This window comes from Protopterus annectens, chromosome 3.part0 (genome assembly GCF_019279795.1).
Source record: "Protopterus annectens isolate FY-2018-M chromosome 3.part0, PAN1.0, whole genome shotgun sequence".
NCBI lineage: Eukaryota > Metazoa > Chordata > Ceratodontiformes > Protopteridae > Protopterus > Protopterus annectens.
The window spans coordinates 927,777,468-927,799,553 of record NC_056731.1 but is presented as its reverse complement, the minus strand read 5'-3'; the positions used below and the strand labels follow the sequence as shown (position 1 = coordinate 927,799,553).

The 22,086-nt window shown below is 42.3% G+C and overlaps 1 protein-coding gene across 1 annotated transcript in view; it reads right to left on the bottom strand.

The window, feature by feature from the left end:
* Positions 1 to 22,086, bottom strand: part of KDSR (3-ketodihydrosphingosine reductase) — a 1,199,410-nt gene that overhangs the window by 1,137,737 nt on the left and 39,587 nt on the right. Inside the window, exon 2 of the mRNA XM_044065256.1 lies at positions 4,753 to 4,842. Within this exon, the coding sequence (XP_043921191.1) occupies positions 4,753 to 4,842 (90 nt within the window). The remainder of the gene's footprint in view (positions 1 to 4,752; positions 4,843 to 22,086) is intronic.

Here is a 22,086-nt window from a genome sequence, read left to right as displayed (position 1 = left end):
AACAAGAGGAAGGAGCATAGGGTGACATACAAAAGTGGAGGAAGATGCACACAGGTGGATTATATCTTATTTTGGAGGGCCAGTTTGAAGGAGATTGGAGACTGTAAAGTGGTGACCGGGGTAAGTGTAGTTAGGCAGCATACGATGGTGGTTTGTAGGATGACGTTGGTGATCAAGAAGAGGAGGAGTGTAAGGGCAGCAGCAAGGATCAAATGGTGGAAACTGAAAAAGGGTAATTGTGTGGAGGAGTTCAGGGAAAAGTTAAGACGGGCACTGGGTGGCAGTGAAGAGTTACCAAATAGCTGGGTAACTACAGCAGAGCTAGTAAGGGAGACGGCTAGAAAGGTGCTTGATATGACATCTGGACAGAGGAAGGCCAACAAGGAGACATGGTGGTGGAATGAGAAAGTACAGGAGAGCAAACACAGAAAGAGGTTGGCAAAGAAGAAGTGGGATTGCCAGAGAGATGAAGAAAGTAGACAGGAGTATAAGGAGATGAGGTGCATGGCAAAGAGAGAGGTGACGAAGGCTAAGTATAAGGCATATGAAGAGTTGTATAAAAGGTTGGACACTAAGGAGGGAGAAAAGGACCTTGGCTAGACAGAGCTAGGAAAGATGTGCAGCAGGTAAAGGTGATAAAGGATAATGAGGGAAACATACTTACAGTCAAGGAGAGTGTGTTGAGCATATGGAAAGAGTACTTTGAGGGGTTGTTGAATGAAGAGAATGAGAGGGAGAGAAGGTTGGATGATGTGGGGATAGTGAATCATGAAGTGCAATGTATTAGCAAGTTGGAAGTAAGGATATCTATGAAGAGGATGAAGAATGGAAAGGCTGTTGGTCTAGATGACATACCTGTGGAGGCATGGAGGTGTTTAGGTGAAATGGCAGTGGAGCTTCTAACCAGATTGTTTAATGAAATCTTGGAAAGTGAGACGATGCCTGAGGAATGGAGAAAAAGTGCTTTAGTACCGATTTTTAAGAATAAGGGTGATGTGCAGAGCTGTAGTAACTGGAGGGATTAAATTGATCAGTCACAGCATGAAGTTATGGGAAAGAGTAGTGGAAGCTAGATTAAGAAGGGAGTGATGATTTAGCAGTATGGTTTCATGCCGGGAAAGAGCACTACAGAGGCGATGTTTGCTCTGAGGGTGTTGATGGAGAAGTACAGAGAAGGTCAAAAGGAGTTGCATTGTGTTTTTGTAGACTTAGAGAAAGCATATGACAGGGTGCCTAGAGAAGAGTTGTGGCAATGTATGAGGAAGTTGGGAGTGTCAGAGAAGTATGCAAGAGTGGTGCAGGATATGTACGTGGGTAGTGTGACAGCGGTGAGGTCTGCAGTGGGAGTGACTGATGTGTTTAAGGTGGAGGTGGGATTACATCAAGAATCAGTTCTGAGCCCTTTCTTATTTACAATGGTGATGGGCAGGTTGACAGACGAGATCAGACAGGAGTCCCTGTGGACTATGATGTTTGCAGATGACGTTGTGATCTGTAGTGAGAGTAGGGAACAGGTGGAGGAGACCCTGGAGAGATGGAGATATGCTCTAGAGAGAAGAGGAATGAAGGTCAGCAGGACTAAGACAGATTGTATGTGTGTGAATGAGAGGGAGGATAGAGGAATGGTGAGGATGCAAGGAGTAGAGGTGGCGAAGGTGGATGAGTTTAAATACTTGGGATCAATAGTTCAGAGTAATGGTGAGTGTGGAAGAGAGGTGAAGAAGAGAGTACAGGCAGGATGGAGTGGGTGGAGAAGAGTGTCAGGAGTGATTTGTGACAGGAGAGTACCAGTAATAGTGAAAGGGAAGGTCTAACAAGAGGGTACTGAGACCAGCTATGTTATATGGGTTGGAGACAGTGGCATTGACAAAACGTCAGGAGTTAGAGCTGGATGTTGCAGAGTTAAAGATGTTAAGATTTGCACTGGGTGTGACGAGGGTGGACAGGATTAGGAATAAGTATATTAGAGGGTCAGCCCAGGTTGGAAGGTTTGGAGACAAAGTCAGAGAGGCAAGATTACGTTGGTTTGGACAAGTACTGAGTATATTGGGAAAAATATGCTAAGGATGAAGCTACCAGGTAACAGGAAAAGAGGAAGGCCTAAGATAAGGTTTATGGATGTGGTGAGAGAGGACATGCAGGTGGTTGGTGTGACAGAACAAGATGCAGAGGACAGGAAGAAATGGAAACAGATGATCCGCTGTGGCGACCCCTAACGGGAACAGGTGGAAGAATATGATGATGACTATGAATGCACTATTAGTACTATAAAGAATACTTCTTAGTGGTAAACATTGGTATTTGTACAACTTTAATAGCTTTTATTGTTTACAAAATATTTACATTTGTTTATGTTATGCTTTTCAAGTTTATTTTGCAGAAAATGCTCTGGATGCAAGATGTGTGTAAACTATGTAACAGGTGTGGCACTCCAAGCTACATAGGTGTTTGATAACTTTCCTGAAAAGGAAGGTAATAAAACATCAACACAATTAAGAAAAATAAAGGCCCTCCCCCACAAGGGAACTTATCAGCCCAGCAATTGTAAGCACAAGTTGACCGTCAATCCTCAAAGGCCTTAGAGGAGTCTTCGACAAAAGTAAAGCTCTAAAAGGCTTCACACCCAAAATAGTCTTCTACTCAGCTCACATCAAGCTGCTTAACAGTTTGGGTACATGGAAGGTACCCTGAGGCTTTGGAAACAGGATGGCTGTTGGCAGAGTATTACCCATAAAGCTAAGGTTACTACAGCAGCGATCAATATGACGAACATTCATAGATAACCATGAATCCTAGTATCCTAAGAAATTCCTTTGCTGAAGTTCTAGACTGAGTGGAAAAACTCAAGAATATATATAGATATAGATTTTTACCGTGGAAGAAAAACTTCCTAAAGTATCTAGGAAGCAACCCAAGAATACAGTCCTGTGGGAGGGAGTCGGACATGATTTTTGCATGTTCTCTTGGAAGCCCAGTGTTTTAGCCAAGTGAAAGATTGCTGACACTTTTAAAAAAAGACACTGCAAAGATACGCAAGCCATCTAATAAAGAAAAATGTGAACACTATGCAGCCTGCAATAGGCCATCACTATTGACAACATTTGGGGCTATAGGAGTACTTTAAGTATCTTTTTAAATACAGAGTCAAAAAACTGAACGGGAGGATAAGATATAACATTTTGAAAAAAACAGCATTTTGAACAATGCAAAGGCACTGAGAACTAACGTCGGACGGCACGATGCCAGGGCACTTCTATGGGTTAGGCTTGTAAAGGCTCCAGGGCCATTAGCCTAGTACACAGCTATGAACCTTCACAAACAATGAGAAAGGAAAGATCTTGGGCTGTTCTCCATGAGGCTTCTTTATTTAGTCCTAGAAACATCCTTGATTAAAAAATTTCCCTATCAAGGAAAAAAAGAACAGATTCTATTACCCTCTGAGTCATCAGATGCGGAATAATAGGAGGAAAAATGAAGATCTACCTGGTGGTTAAAAAGGAATCCTCTGAAAAGGAGAAAGAGGCCCTCACTACCATCAGTACCCCTTTTGGATCTCTCTCAGAGCCCATTTGTCTGAGGTTACCTTTCCCCAAAGAGAGAAACAGAGAGACAGACAGATTTGGGGAAGACTTGAAAGACAGCAGGTTGGGAATGGGATACAATTTGTAGATAGTCATTCAGACTTGCTGGACTGTCCTGGATTCTGGGAGGCTCTCCCTTCTTCTTGGAGCCTCCACTTGCCTAAAGTCTGCAGAGTCTACTTACCTTTGCTTTTTATAAAAGGGTCATGAGTTAGGGATGAAACCTTTAATAAACTTGGAGAAAGAAGGCTGAAATGTTTAAGTCACCCTTGAACAAGTTTCCTCTCTCTCATCACACTTTTTCAAGACCTCATCAGCAAATGGGTACAAATACAACCTCCTTATCAAGAAGAGAATTTACAAATTCACCTGTATCCTCAGATAAATGTTGGGAATGTAGCCACTCAAAGCTGTAGCTGCTAGTCCGGAAGAAGCATCAGCCGCATCATAAGCACATTTTAAAGAAGGTTTGGTTACTTGACAAGCAAAAGCAGTAACTGTATTCAGAGAACATTTGCACTTAAAGGAAAAGTGGCAATAATGTTCCTATATTCTCAAAAGAAGCAAGCAAAAACAAGATGAGAGAATTAAGAATACTAAAAATAAGACTGGCAGAATAATACACTTTTTCCAACTCTCAAAAACCTATGAAAAATGTCTTTGATAGCTCTCAAAACCTTCCCATCCTTGTCAGAGCGAGATGGATCATCATTTGCTAAATGTTAAACTACTGAAGGATTTAGTAATCTCTAAGTATTTAATAACTTCTCTATAAAAAAATAATTTACATCCATAACTCCAAGTTCAAACTTGACATCCCTGGCTGTAAATGATGAACCTCCCCCATTTTACAGCTGGATTCCTCAGCAAACTGGGTAATTCTCTTAATCTTCTTAAAACACACACTCTTGCTTATTCCTAAACTGCTCCTTTGATGTCACTGCAATAACTTAAGAATTTATCTATGTAATGCACAGTGGAATATTAAACAATATACTTAAAACAATTGCTTAATGTTAAAGTAAAAACAAAAATGCCAGGAATGAAGTACTGATTAAAGACTATTAGCATATACAAAATACAAAAAAAAAAAAAAGTTTCTCTCAGAATACGGACTGCCTTCTCCGCTTACAAAAATGCGTGCATCAGCTGTAACAAAGGAAAATCTTACCTCATTTCGAGCAACCAGTGTTATGAATGCACCTTGTCTGTAACACTCGATAGCAAGGCACTTCCCAATACCACTAGAGCCTCCAGTTACCTTAAAGAACAAATACATCATGATATGATAAACCACTACTAACAAATACCTGGCTAGGTAATACAAGAAATGTGCCAGAAACAGGTTGCTTAAATTGTGATTTGTAAAAATAGTATTAGCATTTTTTTCTTTATTTACTTTACAATTGAAAATATGTACAGTTTAACACTCTGTTTTATGTTTCAAGCAAAATCATCAAGAGTATATATAAAAAAAAAAATGCAAACCACAACAGTCTTAAACTAGTCAACAATAAACCTGTTTGAAACACTGATTTTTTTTTTACAAAAAAATTGTCCAATCTAAAGGCATGTTTGAGACCATAACTGCTATACATGTAACAAAATTACAAGATTTCCTTTTCTGACCCAAAGGAATAGACCCTGGTGATAATTTATTACTTCTGGTGCATGTACTACTTTTAAGATAATTTCTGAAACAGAATTATTCTAACAATATTCTGGACAAAATTTTAAAACCAAAATCAAACAACTTTCCAAAATGTAATTTGATTTAATCAGTAATCATAGAATAGAATAAAGTCTTCTTTACTAAAAGAAACCCATTTTTAGATTACAAATCAGGAGTACAAAAATTATATTATTTTACAATAGGCTTAACAAGAATGATACAGTTGACTGTCAGTTCCACTTTCATTACCTCAAGGATCAAGATCAGTGGGAATTAACCTGTTAACAGAAACTTTCCCATGCCACCTGTTCCCTCCCATTTTTCTCCCCAATGCTGTGCTCATCAAGAACCTTCTTCCAGATCTTTGAAGAATGTACAAGGCGAAAAGACGTAACTGTACACAAGACAAATCACATAATTTCTCATAAGGAACTTACTAACCCAGTTAGGTCTAGGGCTGGGGAAAGAAGGTGGGACTAGTAATGAAGATGAAATGATCAATAGAGATAGTACAGTAGCATAAATTTACCATAACAGTAGATGTTCAGGCAGTAATCTAAGCTACATGGGGTGTACCCTGTACAAGACAAAGCCGTCCAGCTTCCAAAGCTTTCAGGACACCTTTCACGCAGCCAAATCATTAGTCAACTTGAGATGAGCTGACCTGAATATAAGTCAGATTTGGGTGCCAAGCCCTTCAAAGCTTTCATACCAACAAGAGAGGGATGCTAAACCCCTGAGAGGACAATAGCAGAAGTACAACAATAAAAAATCCATACCCTTGCATAAAAACATACAAAAATAACAGGGGGTGGCAGAAACAGCTACTGCAGCAGTGATAATTTGAACATCTACTCTTTGCAAGTTTACTTATACAACTGTACTAAATTCTTCATAAGGATCACTAATGCAGTAGCCTAAGCTATACGACTAGATTACCATAGCTTAAATTGGTAGGAGGAAAGATAAGGGTCCAAGAGCACCTAGAGAATGGTCCTAGCAGACCCTGATCTAGACCTAGAGAAGGAATAAAGTATGTAGTGCCTTGTAACAGTATGAGTAGAGAACCAAGTTGCTGCGTCTAGAATTCAACTTTTTTTCAAAAACCCACAGATGAGACCAAGGCCATAACAAAGTGGGCCTTGCCCTGTCTAGAACAGTTTTGTTGTGATGAGAACAACAAAATGTAACAGGCTGAGACAACCATTTGAAAAACAAACAGTCTGTTTTCACACAACCTGCACCTCCTTCGTACCTTCATATGAAATGAACAATTGATCTGTAAAGTTTACTTCTGACAAGATACTGGTGGAAATGTCTGTGGATATCAAAGATATGGAGTATCCTTTCTCCCTCATTTTTAGTTCAGGAAAGAACACAGGAGATGGATAGCTTGCCTTAAAGTAAACTTTGACACTGCTTTAGGGACAAAAGAAGGATTAGCTGTCAAAGAAACCACATCTCTCTGGAAAATAAGATTGGGTTGACTCAGCATAGCAGCTTGCAACTCAGATACTCTTTTCTTATAAAGGTCACAGAAATCAGTAAAACAGTTTACCATGTTAACATCAATTCAGCCAGATAAACTGGTTCAAACACAGCAAGTGTTAGCTATTGTAACACAAAATTAAGTCCCAAGGAAAGACTACCAGTTTTCTTTGAAGCCTCTTGTGCAAAACCCCTTTCAAAAACATTTTGACATAAGAATGTATTGAAAGAGAAGGAATCATGGGCAGACATACTGAAATGGGCAATAAAGGAAATTTGATGGTGGAATAAGAAAAGCCTTAGGACAGTAACTCTCACAAATATTGCAAAACCAGTGAAACCCTAATTCTGAATCAGTGCTGGTTACTTCAGCACCAACTAGAAAGCTTTTGCCATTTATTAACATATGATTTTCTGGAGTCAGGCTTTCTTGGCTCCATTAGTACCTGATGGATGTCCTCAGTATATAGGTGCCTAAAGGGAATTAAGACCTATCATCCAGGCAGTTAGTCAAAGCTGATTGAGGTCATCAGTCTTGTTTGAGTAGATCCATTGTGAGAATGCTTGTGGTAATTGCTCATGGCCATTTCTAAAAGAAGGGATAACCACGGCCACTTGGGCCAGTAAGGAATCACCACAATGACCTTGGTGGATTCCTTCTGAATCTTTAGTACCCTGGATATCAAAGGGTGGAAAAGTGTACAGGAATATTCCTGTTGAAAGGAAGGAAAAGACATCTCATCTGTATTCCAGACCTTCTTGCACGGAGTCCTGTAACAGAATCTTGCCAGCTGATTGTTCAGACAGAAAGCAAATAGGTCTACTGGAGGATCTCCCCACATGTGGATCAAATCTTGGAAGACCTTCTAAGTCTAGTTTCCATTCTTGAGGGTCTGCCCTTGTCCTGTTCAGCTGATCTGTCACACAATTTTGCTGCGATGGGATTTACAAAACCTGTAGAGCGACACTGTGCTGTGAATCTATATCCTAAACTAATATGGCTAGTCTGCATAGGAGACAAGACCTGGTTCCCTCTTCCTTGTAGTTGTACCACATGACTGTGCTACTGTCTCTAACAACTTAAAAGGGTTCCAGGGACCAAAGAATTCAGAGAGTTGAGTGTTTTGATCAAGGCAAGTATCTCTTTTATATTTGTGTGCTTTCGACTGTCCTTTTCTGTCCCACACAACTCTGCACTTTTATCTCTCTGGAAACTGCTCACCAAGCAGAGTCTGAAGTGCCTGTAGGGACTGACTGCTTTGGAGTAAGGAGGGAGAAAGACAGACATGGATTTAGGCAAATTTTCAGTCTACATCAAGTGATTTTTCTTCTGACAAACCCTAGCACTGGATTTCAAAAAGTGAGGAAGAAGTTCTAACAGGCTGTGAAGTGATATTATGAACTTGGGTACAAACACAAAATGTTTTACAAAACAGATCCAGAACTGATCTCCAAAACATTTTCTTTCTATGGCACTAAACATCCTTGAATAAAATCCTCTCTCAACCTGTAAAGGTGGAACTGGCTGTATCACTCCGTGAGACAGCATATGTTGAAGGACAGGAGTTTGGTCTGGTGGGTGAGAAATTACCCCCTGGAAGGGAGGGGGGTTGTTCCTCCCACTGCTATTTGTAACCTTGATGAATGACCTTCAGAACCAACTTGTCTGAAACTATCTGCTGCCAAAGAGTAAAGAGGAGATTCTCACTTTCTGGATGGGAACAGAGACTGCCAGGGTGGGAGGGGGAAAAGGTCCTTTAAAAACTCATTTGGCTTGTTGGACCGTCCTTAGTTTTGGAGTTTCATGGATTCTTTTTGGAACCCCCCCCCCTGCCATTTCTACTTAAACATATGTATACCCACATTTTGGAGAAACTGTTTATTTTGCTTTTGCCACAAAAAGCCAGAGAGGATATGGCTAACCCCCAGTAAATACTGGTTGTAGGTGCAACACTAGAGGGATCCAGCATAAAAGATGAATGTTTTGAGGAACCAGCCTTAGCCAAAGTTTAGTCACCCAGCTGAAGCAGAGGAAAATTGCTAGCTAGCCTGCTGTGGTGGCAAATACTGTTTGCTTAACATTTTCTTTTTATGGCTGGAAGGACAGACCATGGGACCTGTAGTTTGTTCCATTGTCAACTCAAAAATAGTGTTTCTTTCTCAGACAAAACAAGCAGCATAAGTCAGTAAAAGTCTCTTTTTTCTCAGTAGCAAGCACTTCTTTGCCAGCCACAACAAATAAAATAAACACAAGGACTTGTAGGCTTTACAAAATAATCCAACTCAAACTTTAAAACTGCAGTATTCACTCCATCAGTGGAAACATAAGACCTCATATTACATACCCTTAACTTTCCATATACTGACTCCAAAAATAATAATGAAAAAGAAAAAGGAAGAGTAGCTACAGATCCAAGTTGATAATTCTTATTCTGACAATTACCATGATGATTAGATTAAAGATGTTACTCTTTTTCTAAGGAAAATTTTAACACTTGGGCTTCAGATTTCACATAGTTTTTTATTGGATATTTTGTTTCCATAACTGATACTTAGTACAGAATTAAGTTTGGCCTTTTCTTCTGATAAGACTCGAGGCTTACATTTCGTGCACTTGGTGTTTGACTCTCTGATGGGATTTAAATAAAAAAAGTAATTTAGGGAAGCTATTTAAATGTTTCTGTCTGTCTGCACTTAAGCTGGCTAACTGATTTAGCCATTTACAGCTGTTTTCTGCATTGACAGTTTTGTTTATTTTATTTTGTCTGTTTTGAGTAAATCTATGTTTTTATTTTCTGCTTTGAGACATCTGATGATTTTTCTCACCCACCCTCCCAGTCTCTGTTGTGCTTGGTGGCTTCTGAGCTTGCCACCTCTACTGTAAACCCCACCTCATCTACTTGCACTGAAAGATCAAACTGGTAAGGCCCTCCCCTTAGACTTAAAAAAAAAAAAAAAACTGCAATACTCAGTTTTAATCCCTTCTTTCCAGCTTGCTTTTAAAATATGTAACATCTAGGACTGGAGTACCCAATCACTAGAGAGCCTGGGAACTGCTTTTTAGGATTTGTCTTGAAATTAGTTCTCCTAAATAGCTAAGGAGCAGAGGGACCTTTGTTTCCTGACCTTACTAGTAATTACCAATTGCTGGAAATCCTGATATTTGCTTTTTAGCAGCCAGCTCAAAATTAATGCTACTGCTTTGGTTCCTGGTGAGAGAAGGGGCAGACGAGCATGCATTCTTGGTAGTCTCTGAATTGACAGTGTCTAACGGAATTCCTTAGTGATCTGATTGTAGCTTGGTTTTCTGATGGGTCCAGGTCTTGTAGGTTCTATTCAGGATATCACCAAGTAAAACAAGTGTACTGAACCCATCAACATCTGGGTGGTTACTACTACTACTACTACGACTACTACTACTACTACTACGACTACTACTACTACTACAACTACTACTACTACTACTACTACGACTACTACTACTACTACTACTACTACTACTCAGAAAGCAGCTTGGGATTAGTGCTACTCTACTTCTAGTGAGAGAAGGAGCAAAGTATCACCGTAGGCGCAAATAATGGATTCGTTCTTAAAGAAACCCTATCTTTGAAAAAATCTGATAAGGTTGACCCACCACACAAGTTTGCAACTAGGATACAAAATCACGATCCCAAAGGGGAGCCACCTTTTTCTTAGGAGTTGCACAAAAAACATTTTCATGAGGCTGCAGAGAAAGAGGGGGATCCATAGCCAGACATGGGTCCATAGGGGATTACTAGGCTAAGGTCCCCTGGAGGACCTTTTCAAGCTTAGTCATACTTCCCAAGTGTATCTTACAAGTGTTAATACCCTAGGGATATTTTAAGGAGTATATGTAAGGTTGGAGATGACTGGTCAAGCACTTACAGGCTGTCTTTGTCTACGAGAGACACAGGTGCCAAACAACAGGTAAATATCAGATTCCCCATCCACTGGTCCAAGTTACAGAAAAACTCTGCTTCATGTGGATTGGAATCCTGTCCCAAAGAAGGGTTAGTCTGTAAGACACATACCAGTCCCTCCAACATGCCCTATTTATGTTGCAGATGAGGTGATTCTAATGCAATTTGTTTTGCAATGTACAACATATCCATCAGAGTGGAATTAGATGATGCTTGCTTTATATGCCAGGCACAGACAGTCTATCTCAGCAGACTACAAGAAACAGAGCACAGGGATAGGGATTTCAGGCAGTCTGTGTAGGACAGATTTATGCACACTATTCTTTTGGTGAGAAACTTCTGTGGACACTCCAGCTGATGGATATGTCTGGTCAGGTACATTCTGAAGGGTGTGTTGTACTCAAATGACTGGGTGAGGGCATAACACAATGGAACAATGACATAATTTGACCTAGAGTTCATATCCTAGCTTATAAGTTGAGCAACAGAGAATGATTTCCTTAGTACCACAGGCACAAGATGTTCAAAATCCAAGTTACTGTCTACATGCATTCCCAACTCCATGACCACTGGGACAACTCTTAGGGGTGTATTATCAATATGGTAGTTTCCAAGGGTAGTAGTCTTCCCAAAGGCTACTACTATGCATTTCTTGGCACTGGATTTTAGACTGCGGCTCTGGCACCAGCAATTAATCTCTGCCAGACCTTTCTGGATGGTATTGTGTGCCTGAGGGAGTTATATGACTTGTGTCTAGTTTGCAATTATCTGTAAACTTGGTCAGATGAGGTCCTTAATGTTGAACTTGACTCTAGAGACGTAGATGCCAAGAAGGAGTTGCCCCTACACTACTTCTTGGGGGACATGCTGAAATGACCAACAAGTGGACCTTGATTGAGAAGTTAAGACAATAAGGCCATAGGATAGTAATTCACACAAATACTGTAAAACCAGAAAAACAATAGCCCTGAATGGGTGCTGGCTCTTTTGCTGGCACCAACTGAAAAAATAAACTTTTCCATTTATTAGTATACATTTTTTTATTTGCAAGCTTTCTTGTGTCCATTAAAATCTGCTGCAAGCTCTCAGAGAAAAACGTGCCAAAAAGTTATCGTCCAGGTACATCAGTTGCAGTTGTTTAGGGTCAGGATATATCAAACACTCTTGGGGCTGTGTGAGTAAATCCACTCTGTGAGAAAGCTTGTGGTAATTGTTCATAGGTGTGTACTAGGCTAAGGGCCCTGGAGCCTTTACAAGCCTAGCCCATAGGATTACCCTGGCAATGTGCCAGGCACTGTCCCTGGCCATTTCAAAAAGAAGTGAGAACCACTGCTGCCTGGGCTAAAAGGAAATCATTACAATGATCTATGGGCAGCCCTTCTGAATCCTGAGAATATCCCTGGATATTAAGAGATGAAGTTTTTTTTTAAGAGATGAAGTTGAAGGCTTAATATCACAGCTTTGGCCGGCTAACATCTACCCGAAATCAGCTGGATGTATAAGTGAATTTTAGTACACTTTTATCTGCTCTTTTGCATATAGTACTATATTTAATTTATTTATTTGTGTTTTTCACTGAATATTAACTCAAATGAAGTTGTGGCTGTCTCTCTACAGTTAGTTCCCCACCCATCCTCCCTGTTCTTGTTTTGGTGTTAATGTTGGTGGCTTTGAAATAGCCCGCCTCTCATGTAGATTTGTATTTGGATACTCCTTCAGGGCCCATCTCATTTGCTCACTCAACTGAGTGCAGTGAGATCATATTCTGATTTCAGGCACTCCTACTATGTACAAAGAGAGCATTTGGGAAGGACAACCCCTGTAGCCTCTTAATCCTGCTCTGTTCCCTCCCTCAAAAGTTTGTATATATATATATATATATATATATATATATATATATATATATATATGTGTGTGTGTGTGTGTGTATGTATGTGTATATATATATATATTTTTTTTTTTTTTTTTTTTTTATTCAGCTGCTCTTACTGTAACCGTCTTAGTTGCTCTTCTGCATGCTGTTATCTGTTCAGTCACTCTTACTCTGCACTTATTACTGCTGGTTTGTAGCCTTCTAAATTTACTGCCTTCTGCACATGTTTTTTAGTCATTTGCTAATTTAAATGTATTTGAACTGTATTTGGCGTAGTGTTGCTACACACTCGGTGTGCTGGCCTGCACTACAATTTGAATTGTATTTACTGCTGTTTTAGCTGCTTTTCTGTAACAAAAAAAAAATTCTAAGCTTGTTTCCTGCCTTTCCTGTAACTAGTGAAATCCAGATGCAGACTTGCTCTATCCAGGATTGTCGGTAAGCTTCTGAGCCCCTCAAGCCTTTCTGTGTTGGAGGGAAGCCTTCTAGCTCATCAGTGGGAGTGGCACGCACTAGGTAACCTATCTACCACAGGAGGAGTGGTTTCTGGCACAGAAATTATAGTTTATTGGCCATTTGGGAAGCTTTTCCATCTCTTTCAACCTTCTGATTTAAAAGTCTGTGTTTGCACTTATTTCCTGACTTTCCTGTTACTAGTCTAGTCCAGGTACAGACTTGCTGTATATCCAGGACTCTCTGCAAACTTCTGAGCCCCCCAAGCCTTTCCGTGTTAGAGGGAAGCCTTCTAGCTTACCAGTGGGAGTGGTAAGCATCAGGTAGCCTATCTACCACAAGAGCAGTGGGCCCTGGCCCAGAAATTGTACCTATTGGCTGTTTGAGCAGTTTTTTTTTCATTTCTTTCAACTTTCTGGTTTGAAAGCTGCACTTGTGCCTGTTTCCCGCCTTTCCTATAAACTAGCCTAGTCCGGTTACAGAGTTGCTGTATCCAGGATTGTTTAGTAAGCTTCTGAGCCCCCCAAGCCTGTGTTGGAGGGAAGCCTTCTAGCTTATCAGTGGGAGTGGTAAGCACTAGGTAGCCTATCCTCCACGGGAGGAGTGAGTTTTGGCCCAGAAATTGTAGTTTATTTGGCCGTTTGGGCAGTTTTCCATCTCTTTCAACTTGCTGACTTAAAAGGCTACGTTTGTACTTGTTCCCCGCCTTTCCTGTAACTAGTCTAGTCCAGGTACAGATTTGCTGTATCCAGGACTCTTTGTAAGCTTCTGAGGCCCCCAAGCCTTTCTGTGTTGGAGGGAAGCCTTCTAGCTTATCAGTGGGAATAGTAAGCATTAGGTAGCCTATCTACCACAAGAGGAGTGGTTCCTGGCCCAGAAATTGTAGCTATTGGCCGTTTGGGCAGTTTTTTTCCATCTCTTTCAACATTCTGGTTTAAAAGCCACACTTGCGCTTGTTTCCCACCTTTCCTGTAACTAGCCTACTCCAGATGCAGAGTTGCTGCATCCAGGACTGTTGGTAAGATTCTGAGCCCCGCAAGCCTTTCTGTGTTGGAAGAATGCCTTCTAGCTTATTAGTGGGAGTGGTAAGCACTAGGTAGCCTGTCTACCTTGAGAGGAGAGGTTCTTGGCACAGAAGTTGTAGTTTATTGACCATCTGGACAGTTTGTCCATCTCTTTCAACTTTCTGGTTTAACAGACCACATCTGCACTTGTTTCCCATCTTTCCTGTAACTAACCTACTGGGTAGCACTAGAAAACCTTAAACTGATACAAGCCTAGCTTAGAAGAGAGACTTTGGAGTGATTAAGTATCAGTTTTCTGTACTTTCTTGCTGTACTTAACTGTTTTCCGCCTAATCGCAGATTTGCCAACGTTTATTGTGATTTAAAAGCTTGTTTTTTTCACATATTTTACTTATTTGACTGCCTGCACTTTTAAAAACTTGCTTTTTGTTTAAATAATTTGTTTAACTGTTGTAGGCTACACACTAAAGTGCGATAGCCTTTTCTGATCGTTTGTAGTCGTTTAAAGCTGTTTTAAGTGTATTTTTTTACTGTTTTTGCCTTATCTTTTCAAAAAAAACAAAAACATTCCTGGTTTCCTGTCTTTCTAAGGTAGTATAGTCCAGTTTTCAGGTTAGTGCTGAATTCAGGGCTGTGATACTAGTTTCTGGGTTTCCCATGCCTTACTTGGATAGAAGGGAGTTTCTCTGTTCACCTGTGAGAGAGGGGAGCTTTGAGCAACCTATCTGTCCCTGGAGGAGTGGTACCAGCCCAGAAGTTAGTCGTTTATTGGCCATTTTGGGCTAATTTCTCTCTCTTTCATTTCCCTACTATAAAAACCGTGTTTGCATGGTTTTCAGCACCGGGCAGTGCCAGTTAGCTATGGTTAAATTATTCCCTGCACCACCAAGTGTCCTCTTCAGTTTTCCCCTTGAAACTAATCTAACTCTCAACCTAAGCACTCAAAAAGCATCTTACAGCCCAGCACTTGCTCAGACCTAATAGCAAGCAGTAATATACCCTGACACTGATTGCCCAGCAGGGCAAGGCTCTTTACTCACCCCTCACCAACCAAGCGACTAAGCAGCTCACCCTACTATTCAGGCATGACCAAAGGGCAACTTCAGATGCACTCTCCAGTCCAGCTGGTGAATCTGGGTATCCTGTGGCAATGTTACAACTGCCTCATGTACATAGACAACCCTCTCCTCCAACTGCCTCATGTACATAGACAACCCTCTCCTCCTACCACAAAACACTAACATAAGCGAGAGATGCAATTATACAGCCAAACTGGAAGCTAAGCTGTCTCCACCCATGACTGGAACACAGAGTCAAGAGGAGAAGGTTAACACTTGCACACCTCCAGCCGCACAAAGACGTACTAAAACAGCACTGCAAAAAATACACATAAATACACAAAATCATACTCGGAGGCTCTAAATAAAAACCTACAAAAGCATCAGAGACCTCCAAAGCAGACACCCAAACAACTTGCACTTCCCGTCACAAACCAGACAACACACAAAACATAAAATCAGTGTGCCGCACAATCACAGCCCTTAAGGCGAAATAACATACCTAACACACTAGTAACAGGTGACTCTACAGTCAGGCACACTGACGTCCCACTCACTAGGCTGGACAAGCAAAAGGTTACTGTTAGCTGCCTGTTGGGAGCCAGAATCCACCACATAACAGAAGCACTCAGGTCACTCCAGAACAAGTACAAATATGACTCTGTCATTGTTCATGTTGGTGTGAATGACCTGAGACGTACCTCCCTGGACTACATGAAGAGAGACATCTGATCATGCAGCCCAGGCTGGTATGACCCTGACTCTGAGTAGCATCCTGCCCTCACCAAGAATGATACCTCAGTATAAAGAAAAAATTTCAACAACTGGCTAAGCTTCTGGTGTCATTCAAACGGGATCCAGTGTCTGTCAGCCTGGGACAACATGCTCGACAAGCCACATTGCTTCACAAGAGACGGCTTGCACCTGTCACCCCTAGGCTTTCGAATACTGGCCAAGGCTCTTGCTGCCCCCATAGTGCCTTTTTCAGGCAAGGCTCAAAAGTCAAACCCACCTCCATAAACAGCACAATTAACAAAAAACTGAGAGTTATGCTACTCAGCGCCAGGAATTTAAATCTCAAAATGCACACGCTCGAAGCACTCCTCAGTATGGAGAACGTTGACATCTGTGCAGTAACTGAAACCTGGTTCAAGGCTCCACAGAGCACCCCAGCACTGCCAGGCTACAACTCATACCACACATTTCGGCCACAGAACACGGACCGAAACACAAAAGGAGGGGGTGTGTCTATATTCATCAAGGATACCTATACCTCCAGGTTAGTGGCACAGCATGATACCTCTGAGATCATCCATGTGCAACTAACATCAGGCAAACATGTAATGCAAATTGTAGCCTGCTACAGATCAACCTCCATGACCCAGGACCACCACTTCACCCTTCTGGAGACACTGGAAAACATGAAGGTCCTACCAAACATCCTGATATTGGGCAATTTCAATTACCCTACCATTCACTGGGAAAACTACTCGAGTACAAATTCCCAGGCCCAGCACTTCCAGGAATTCATCAACTCAAACACCCTGGATCAGCTGGTAAATTCCCCTACCAGAGATGAAAACATATTGGACCTGGTCATCACCAACATGGGTGACAAGGTGTTCCACACCAGAGGTCAACCCGTCACTGGTTAGATCAGACCATAAACTAATCACTCTGGATGTCTACACCCCACCACCACCCCCAACTAAGGAAACCACAGTAAAAACCTTTTCTAAAGCAAACTTCACCTTACTTAAGACAGAGGTGTTAGTTTCACAGCCCCCACGCTAAAGGATAATGATGCCCAAGATGCAGAAACCTTTACAAATGCACTCTATGAGCACCTACAAGGATGCATGGATCGTGCCATCCCTAGCAAAACCAAGACTCACTCCTCTAAGAGAAGGAAACCAGTTTGGTGGACCCCTGCAATAAACAGGCTATAAAATAGAAGGAGGAAACTAGTTCAGAAAAAAAGCAAATCCCAAGAAGGAAAGACATCCCTGATCAGTATCAGTAAAAAACTAAGGTCCCTCATGAAATCATCCAAGGCTAGCTTCGAAAGAAAAATAGCCAAGGATTCAAAAGATAACCACAAAGCCTTCTTTAGCTATGTTAAGAATCTAAGTGGCAACTCGCAGATATGCACTGAACTAGTGCAGAATAGCACAAAATATACTGAACCTACTGATATTGCTAACACCCTGGCAGACAGATTCAGTGCAAACTTCACCCCCCTCTCACCTCCAAAAGGGCCCACAACAATACCGGAAAAGTGTAGTGTCCCAAAAATCACAGACGCACAGGTGAAAACAGCCCTTTCAAAAGACAAAAACACAGCGTCAATGGGACCAGATGTTGTCCCAGGCTGTGTCTTGCACTAACTATAGAACGAACTAACCCCCCACCTAAACACACTGTTCAACCTCAGCCTCTCCACAGGCTACATGCCTAGAGAATGGCACACAGCAACAGTTATTCCTCTCAACAAAGGAGGGGCCACAACTGACCTTGGTAACTATCGCTCCATATGACTGACTAGCCTGGTCTGCAAGGCTATGGAGCGCATCATCATGGAACTCATTAACAAAGACACTGGGAACCTCCAAACACTTGACCCGACCCAGTTCGGCTTTGTTAAGGGCAGATCATGCCTACTAAACCTGGTTGACTTCTTCGAGACAGTCACCAAGGCCATAGATGAGGGAAAGGTGGTTCACACAGCCTACCTTGACCTTGCCAAGCCTTTCAACACCATTCCCCACTCGGGTATTACAGAAAAACTCACCAGGTTGAACATAAACCCCCACGTCACGAAATGGGTTGCCAACTGGCTTACAGATAGAACTCACATGGTAAGAATAGCGGGCTCCAGGTCCGACTCTAAACCAGTCACAATTGGTGTCCCGCAAGGCTTGGTCCTAAGACGCCTACTGTTCAGCATATACTTCTCAGTACAGGCAAACACAGGAGGACTATGCCTAACCAATTTCGCTGACGACTGCAAACCGGGAGCCATAACTGACTCTCTGGCTGACACGGACATCCTCCAAAAGGGCCTTATTGACACAGACACCTGGTGTCAAAGTCATGGCCTCAAGCTAAATGCCAAAAAATGCATAGTCATCCCATTTGGGAAAAACAAAACACCCACGAATTACCACATAGGTGGCCGCACCCTTAATACAGAAGAGGTAGTAAGAGATCTGGGGACCCAGGTAGATAGTCATCTCTCCTTTGACAATCATATTGCCAAAGTAGTTAGGAAATCCTTCTATGAGGCCCATCTAATTACTAAAGGGTTCGCATCTAGAAAAAAGAGGTTATAGTGCCCCTCTACTCGTCACTCATTAGACCCATCATAGGAGTACAATGCCCCATTTGGGATGTACCTCACAAGATGCTTCAACAGCTGGAAAGACCACAAAAGTACCTCACCAAGAGGATTACTGGCCTCAAACATATGTCCTTTGCAGCCCGACTGAAAAAACTCTGGCTGTACTCAGTGGCATATCGCATAGTAGGAGGTGATCTCTGCCTGACTTACAAAGCCATGTCCAACTCAGAATTGATGGACCTGCTCCTCCTAAAGAAATCAAAGTCACTGCGAGCCACACGCTCTAGTGAGCTAAACCATGCCACAACAATAAATAGAACATGCTGGAGGGATAGATTCCACTCACAGAGATTCCCCATGCTTTGGAACAAAATTCCAAATTATATCAGGCAGAGCCCCTCACTAACACTCTTCAAGAGAAACCTTGACAAGTGGATGGGTAACAGAAAAATACATCCCTGGGATCACTTCATTGGCTCTGCTTGACAGAGGATCAGTTAATTAATCAATGGGGCAGCGAAAGAAGACACACTCTGGCTAGGCTTATAAACGCCCTCGGGCAGATAGCCTAGTACCTACCTATGAACCCAAGTGCACAAGAACATTTTTTTTAGGCAAGACTCAAATTCTAAACCTACCACCCTAGAACACAAAAAAGGAAAAAAACTAAGGGTAATGCTGCTCAATGCCAGAAGTCTAAATCTCAAAATGCACGCACTCGAGGCCCTTCTCAGTATGGAGAACATCGATGTCTGTGCTGTGACAGAAACCTGGTTCAAGGCTCCTGAGAGCACCCCAGCACTATCAGGTTTCACCTCATATCATGCGTTCCGGCCCCAAAATCCGGACAATACCAAGAAAGGAGGGGGGGTATGCATATTCATCAAGGACACCCACACCACAAGACTGGTGGCAACGCACGATGCATCGGAGACCATCCAGGTGCAATTAACCATAGGCAAGACTGCTCTGCAAATTGTAGCATGTTACAGGCCACCCTCACAAACTCAGGAACCTCACATGGCTTTCCTGAAAACACTGGAGGGGATAAATGTATCTCCAAACACCATCATACTAGGTGATTTCAATTACCCTAATATAGACTGGGAACACTACTCAAGCCCAAACACCCTAGCCCAAAAGTTCCTGGAATTCATAAACTCAAATGCCATGGAACAACTAGTCACCATCCCCACAAGAGGAGAAAACATACTTGACCTCATCATCACGAACATGGGAGCACAATGTTCAACACCGAAGTATACCCCTCACTGGTGAGATCAGATCACAAACTAATCTCGCTGGAGGTCCTCATCCCACCCCACCTGAAATAAAAAGACCACAGTAAAGAACTTCTCGAAAGCCGACTTCACACTTCTAAAGACTAGTGTGGTCTCCTTTAAGGCCCCGAGCGGCGGAAAACAGTACTCAAGCCGCTGAATCACTTACAAATGCCTTCTACCAGCACCTGCAGGACTGCATGGATAAGGCAATCCCAAGCAAAACAAAGACTCTTTGTACCAAAGGCAAGCGTCCAATCTGGTGGACCCCAGCCATAAACAAACTCTACAACAAAAGGAGGAAGCTACTACAAGATAGAGCAAAATCCTTAAAAGGTAAGACACCTTTGATCACTATAAGTAAAAAACTAAGAGCTCTCATAAAATCATCCAAAGCAAATTTTGAGAGAAAAATAGCTAAAGACTCAAAAGACAATCATAAGGCCTTCTTTAGCTATGTTAGAAACCTGGGAGGAAACTCCCAGATATGCTCAGAACTAGTTCAAAATGATGTGAAGATTACTGATCCTACAGACACTGCCAACATACTGGCTGACAGGTTCAGTGCAAACTTCTCCCCTCCCGAAAAGGAGAGATATCTATACCAAACGATTGCAGCCCCCCAAACATCTCTAATGCCCAAGTGAGAACTGCTCTCTCCAAAGCAAAAAACACAGCATCCATGGGACCTGATGGTGTCCCCGGCTGTGTGCTCCACGAACTCAACGAGGAATTAAACCCACAGCTAGGACAGCTGTTTAATCATAGTCTCACCTCTGGATACGTACCCAGGGAGTGGCGCACTGCGACTGTGGTCCCACTTCACAAAGGCGGTGCCTCCACCGACCCTGGAAATTACCGGCCCATTAGCTTGACAAGCCTTATCTGCAAAGCCATGGAGAGGATCATAATGGATCTCATAAATAAAGACATAGGGAATTTGCAGACTTTGGATCCAACCCAGTTTGGCTTTGTCAAAGGCAGACCATGCCTTTTAAACTTGGTTAACTTTTTCGAAACAGTCACCAAAGCCATTGATGAGGGAAAGGCAGTCCATACAGCCTACCTCGATCTGGCGAAGGCCTTCGATACAATACCCCACTCGGGTATCACTGAAAAACTCATCAGCTTAAATGTTAACCCATAAATCACAAGATGGGTTGCAAACTGGCTGAGTGACAGAACCCACAGGGTCAGAGTTGCTGGTGCCATGTCAGACTCAAAGCCTGTCACAAGTGGTGTCCCACAGGGCTCAGTCCTGGGCCCACTCTTGTTTGGCATCTACTTTTCCGAAGTACAAGCAAACACAGGAGGGTTATGGCTGACAAAGTTTGCAGATGACTGCAAACTGGGCCGTGTCGAAAACACATCTGACACAGATATCCTTCAGAAGGGTCTCACAGAAACGGATAACTGGTGCCAGAGCCATGGCCTAAAGTTAAATGCCAAAAAATGCATAGTCATACCCTTCGGGAAAAACAAGGTTACCCCTAGCTACCATATAGGTGGCAATCCACTGAGCACAGAAGAAGTTATCAGGGACCTGGGGACCCAGGTTGACAGTAGCCTGTCATTCGACACCCATGTAGCTAAAGTAGTTAGGAAGACCTTCTACATTGCCCACCTTATCATGAAGGGATTCACATCTAGATCAAGGGAGGTCATAGTCTCCCTATACTCATTACTCATCAGACCAATGATTGAGTACAATGCCCCATTCGGAATGTATCTGACTCGACACTTGCAGCAGCTGGACAGGCCACAAAAGTTCCTCACCAAAAGGATAAAGGGTCTCAAAAATCTGTCCTATGCTGCCCGACTGAAAGAACTCCAGCTCTATTCAGTCGCTTACCACTTGCTCAGAGGTGACCTTTGCCTGACATACAAGGCCATGTCAAACCCAGATTTGATGAATATGCTTCACCTCAAAAAATCTTGATCCGTCAGAGCCACAAGGGCGGGAGACTTAAACCTCGACACGGCTATTAATAGGACGTGCTGGAGGGATAGATTCATCACCCAAAGACTCCCTATGCTGTGGAACAAAATCCCGGTATATGTGAGGCAGAGCACCTCGCTAGCCTTGTTCAAGAGAAATCTTGACCAATGGATGGGAGATCGCAGATATACCCCAGGGATTACCTCAGTGTCACTGCTCGACAGAGGCACAGCAAAATAATGGGTATAGTTCCCCATACTAAAGGGGTGGCGTAAGCCACAAAACTATGGGCTAGGCTTGTAAATGCCCTCGGGCAGATAGCCTAGTATGAACCTATGAACCTATGAACCTATTACTGTCCATGGAACAGAAAAATTATCTGTCTTCCACACCTTCTTGCATGAAGCCCTGGGTCAGAACTTTGCCAACTGACTGT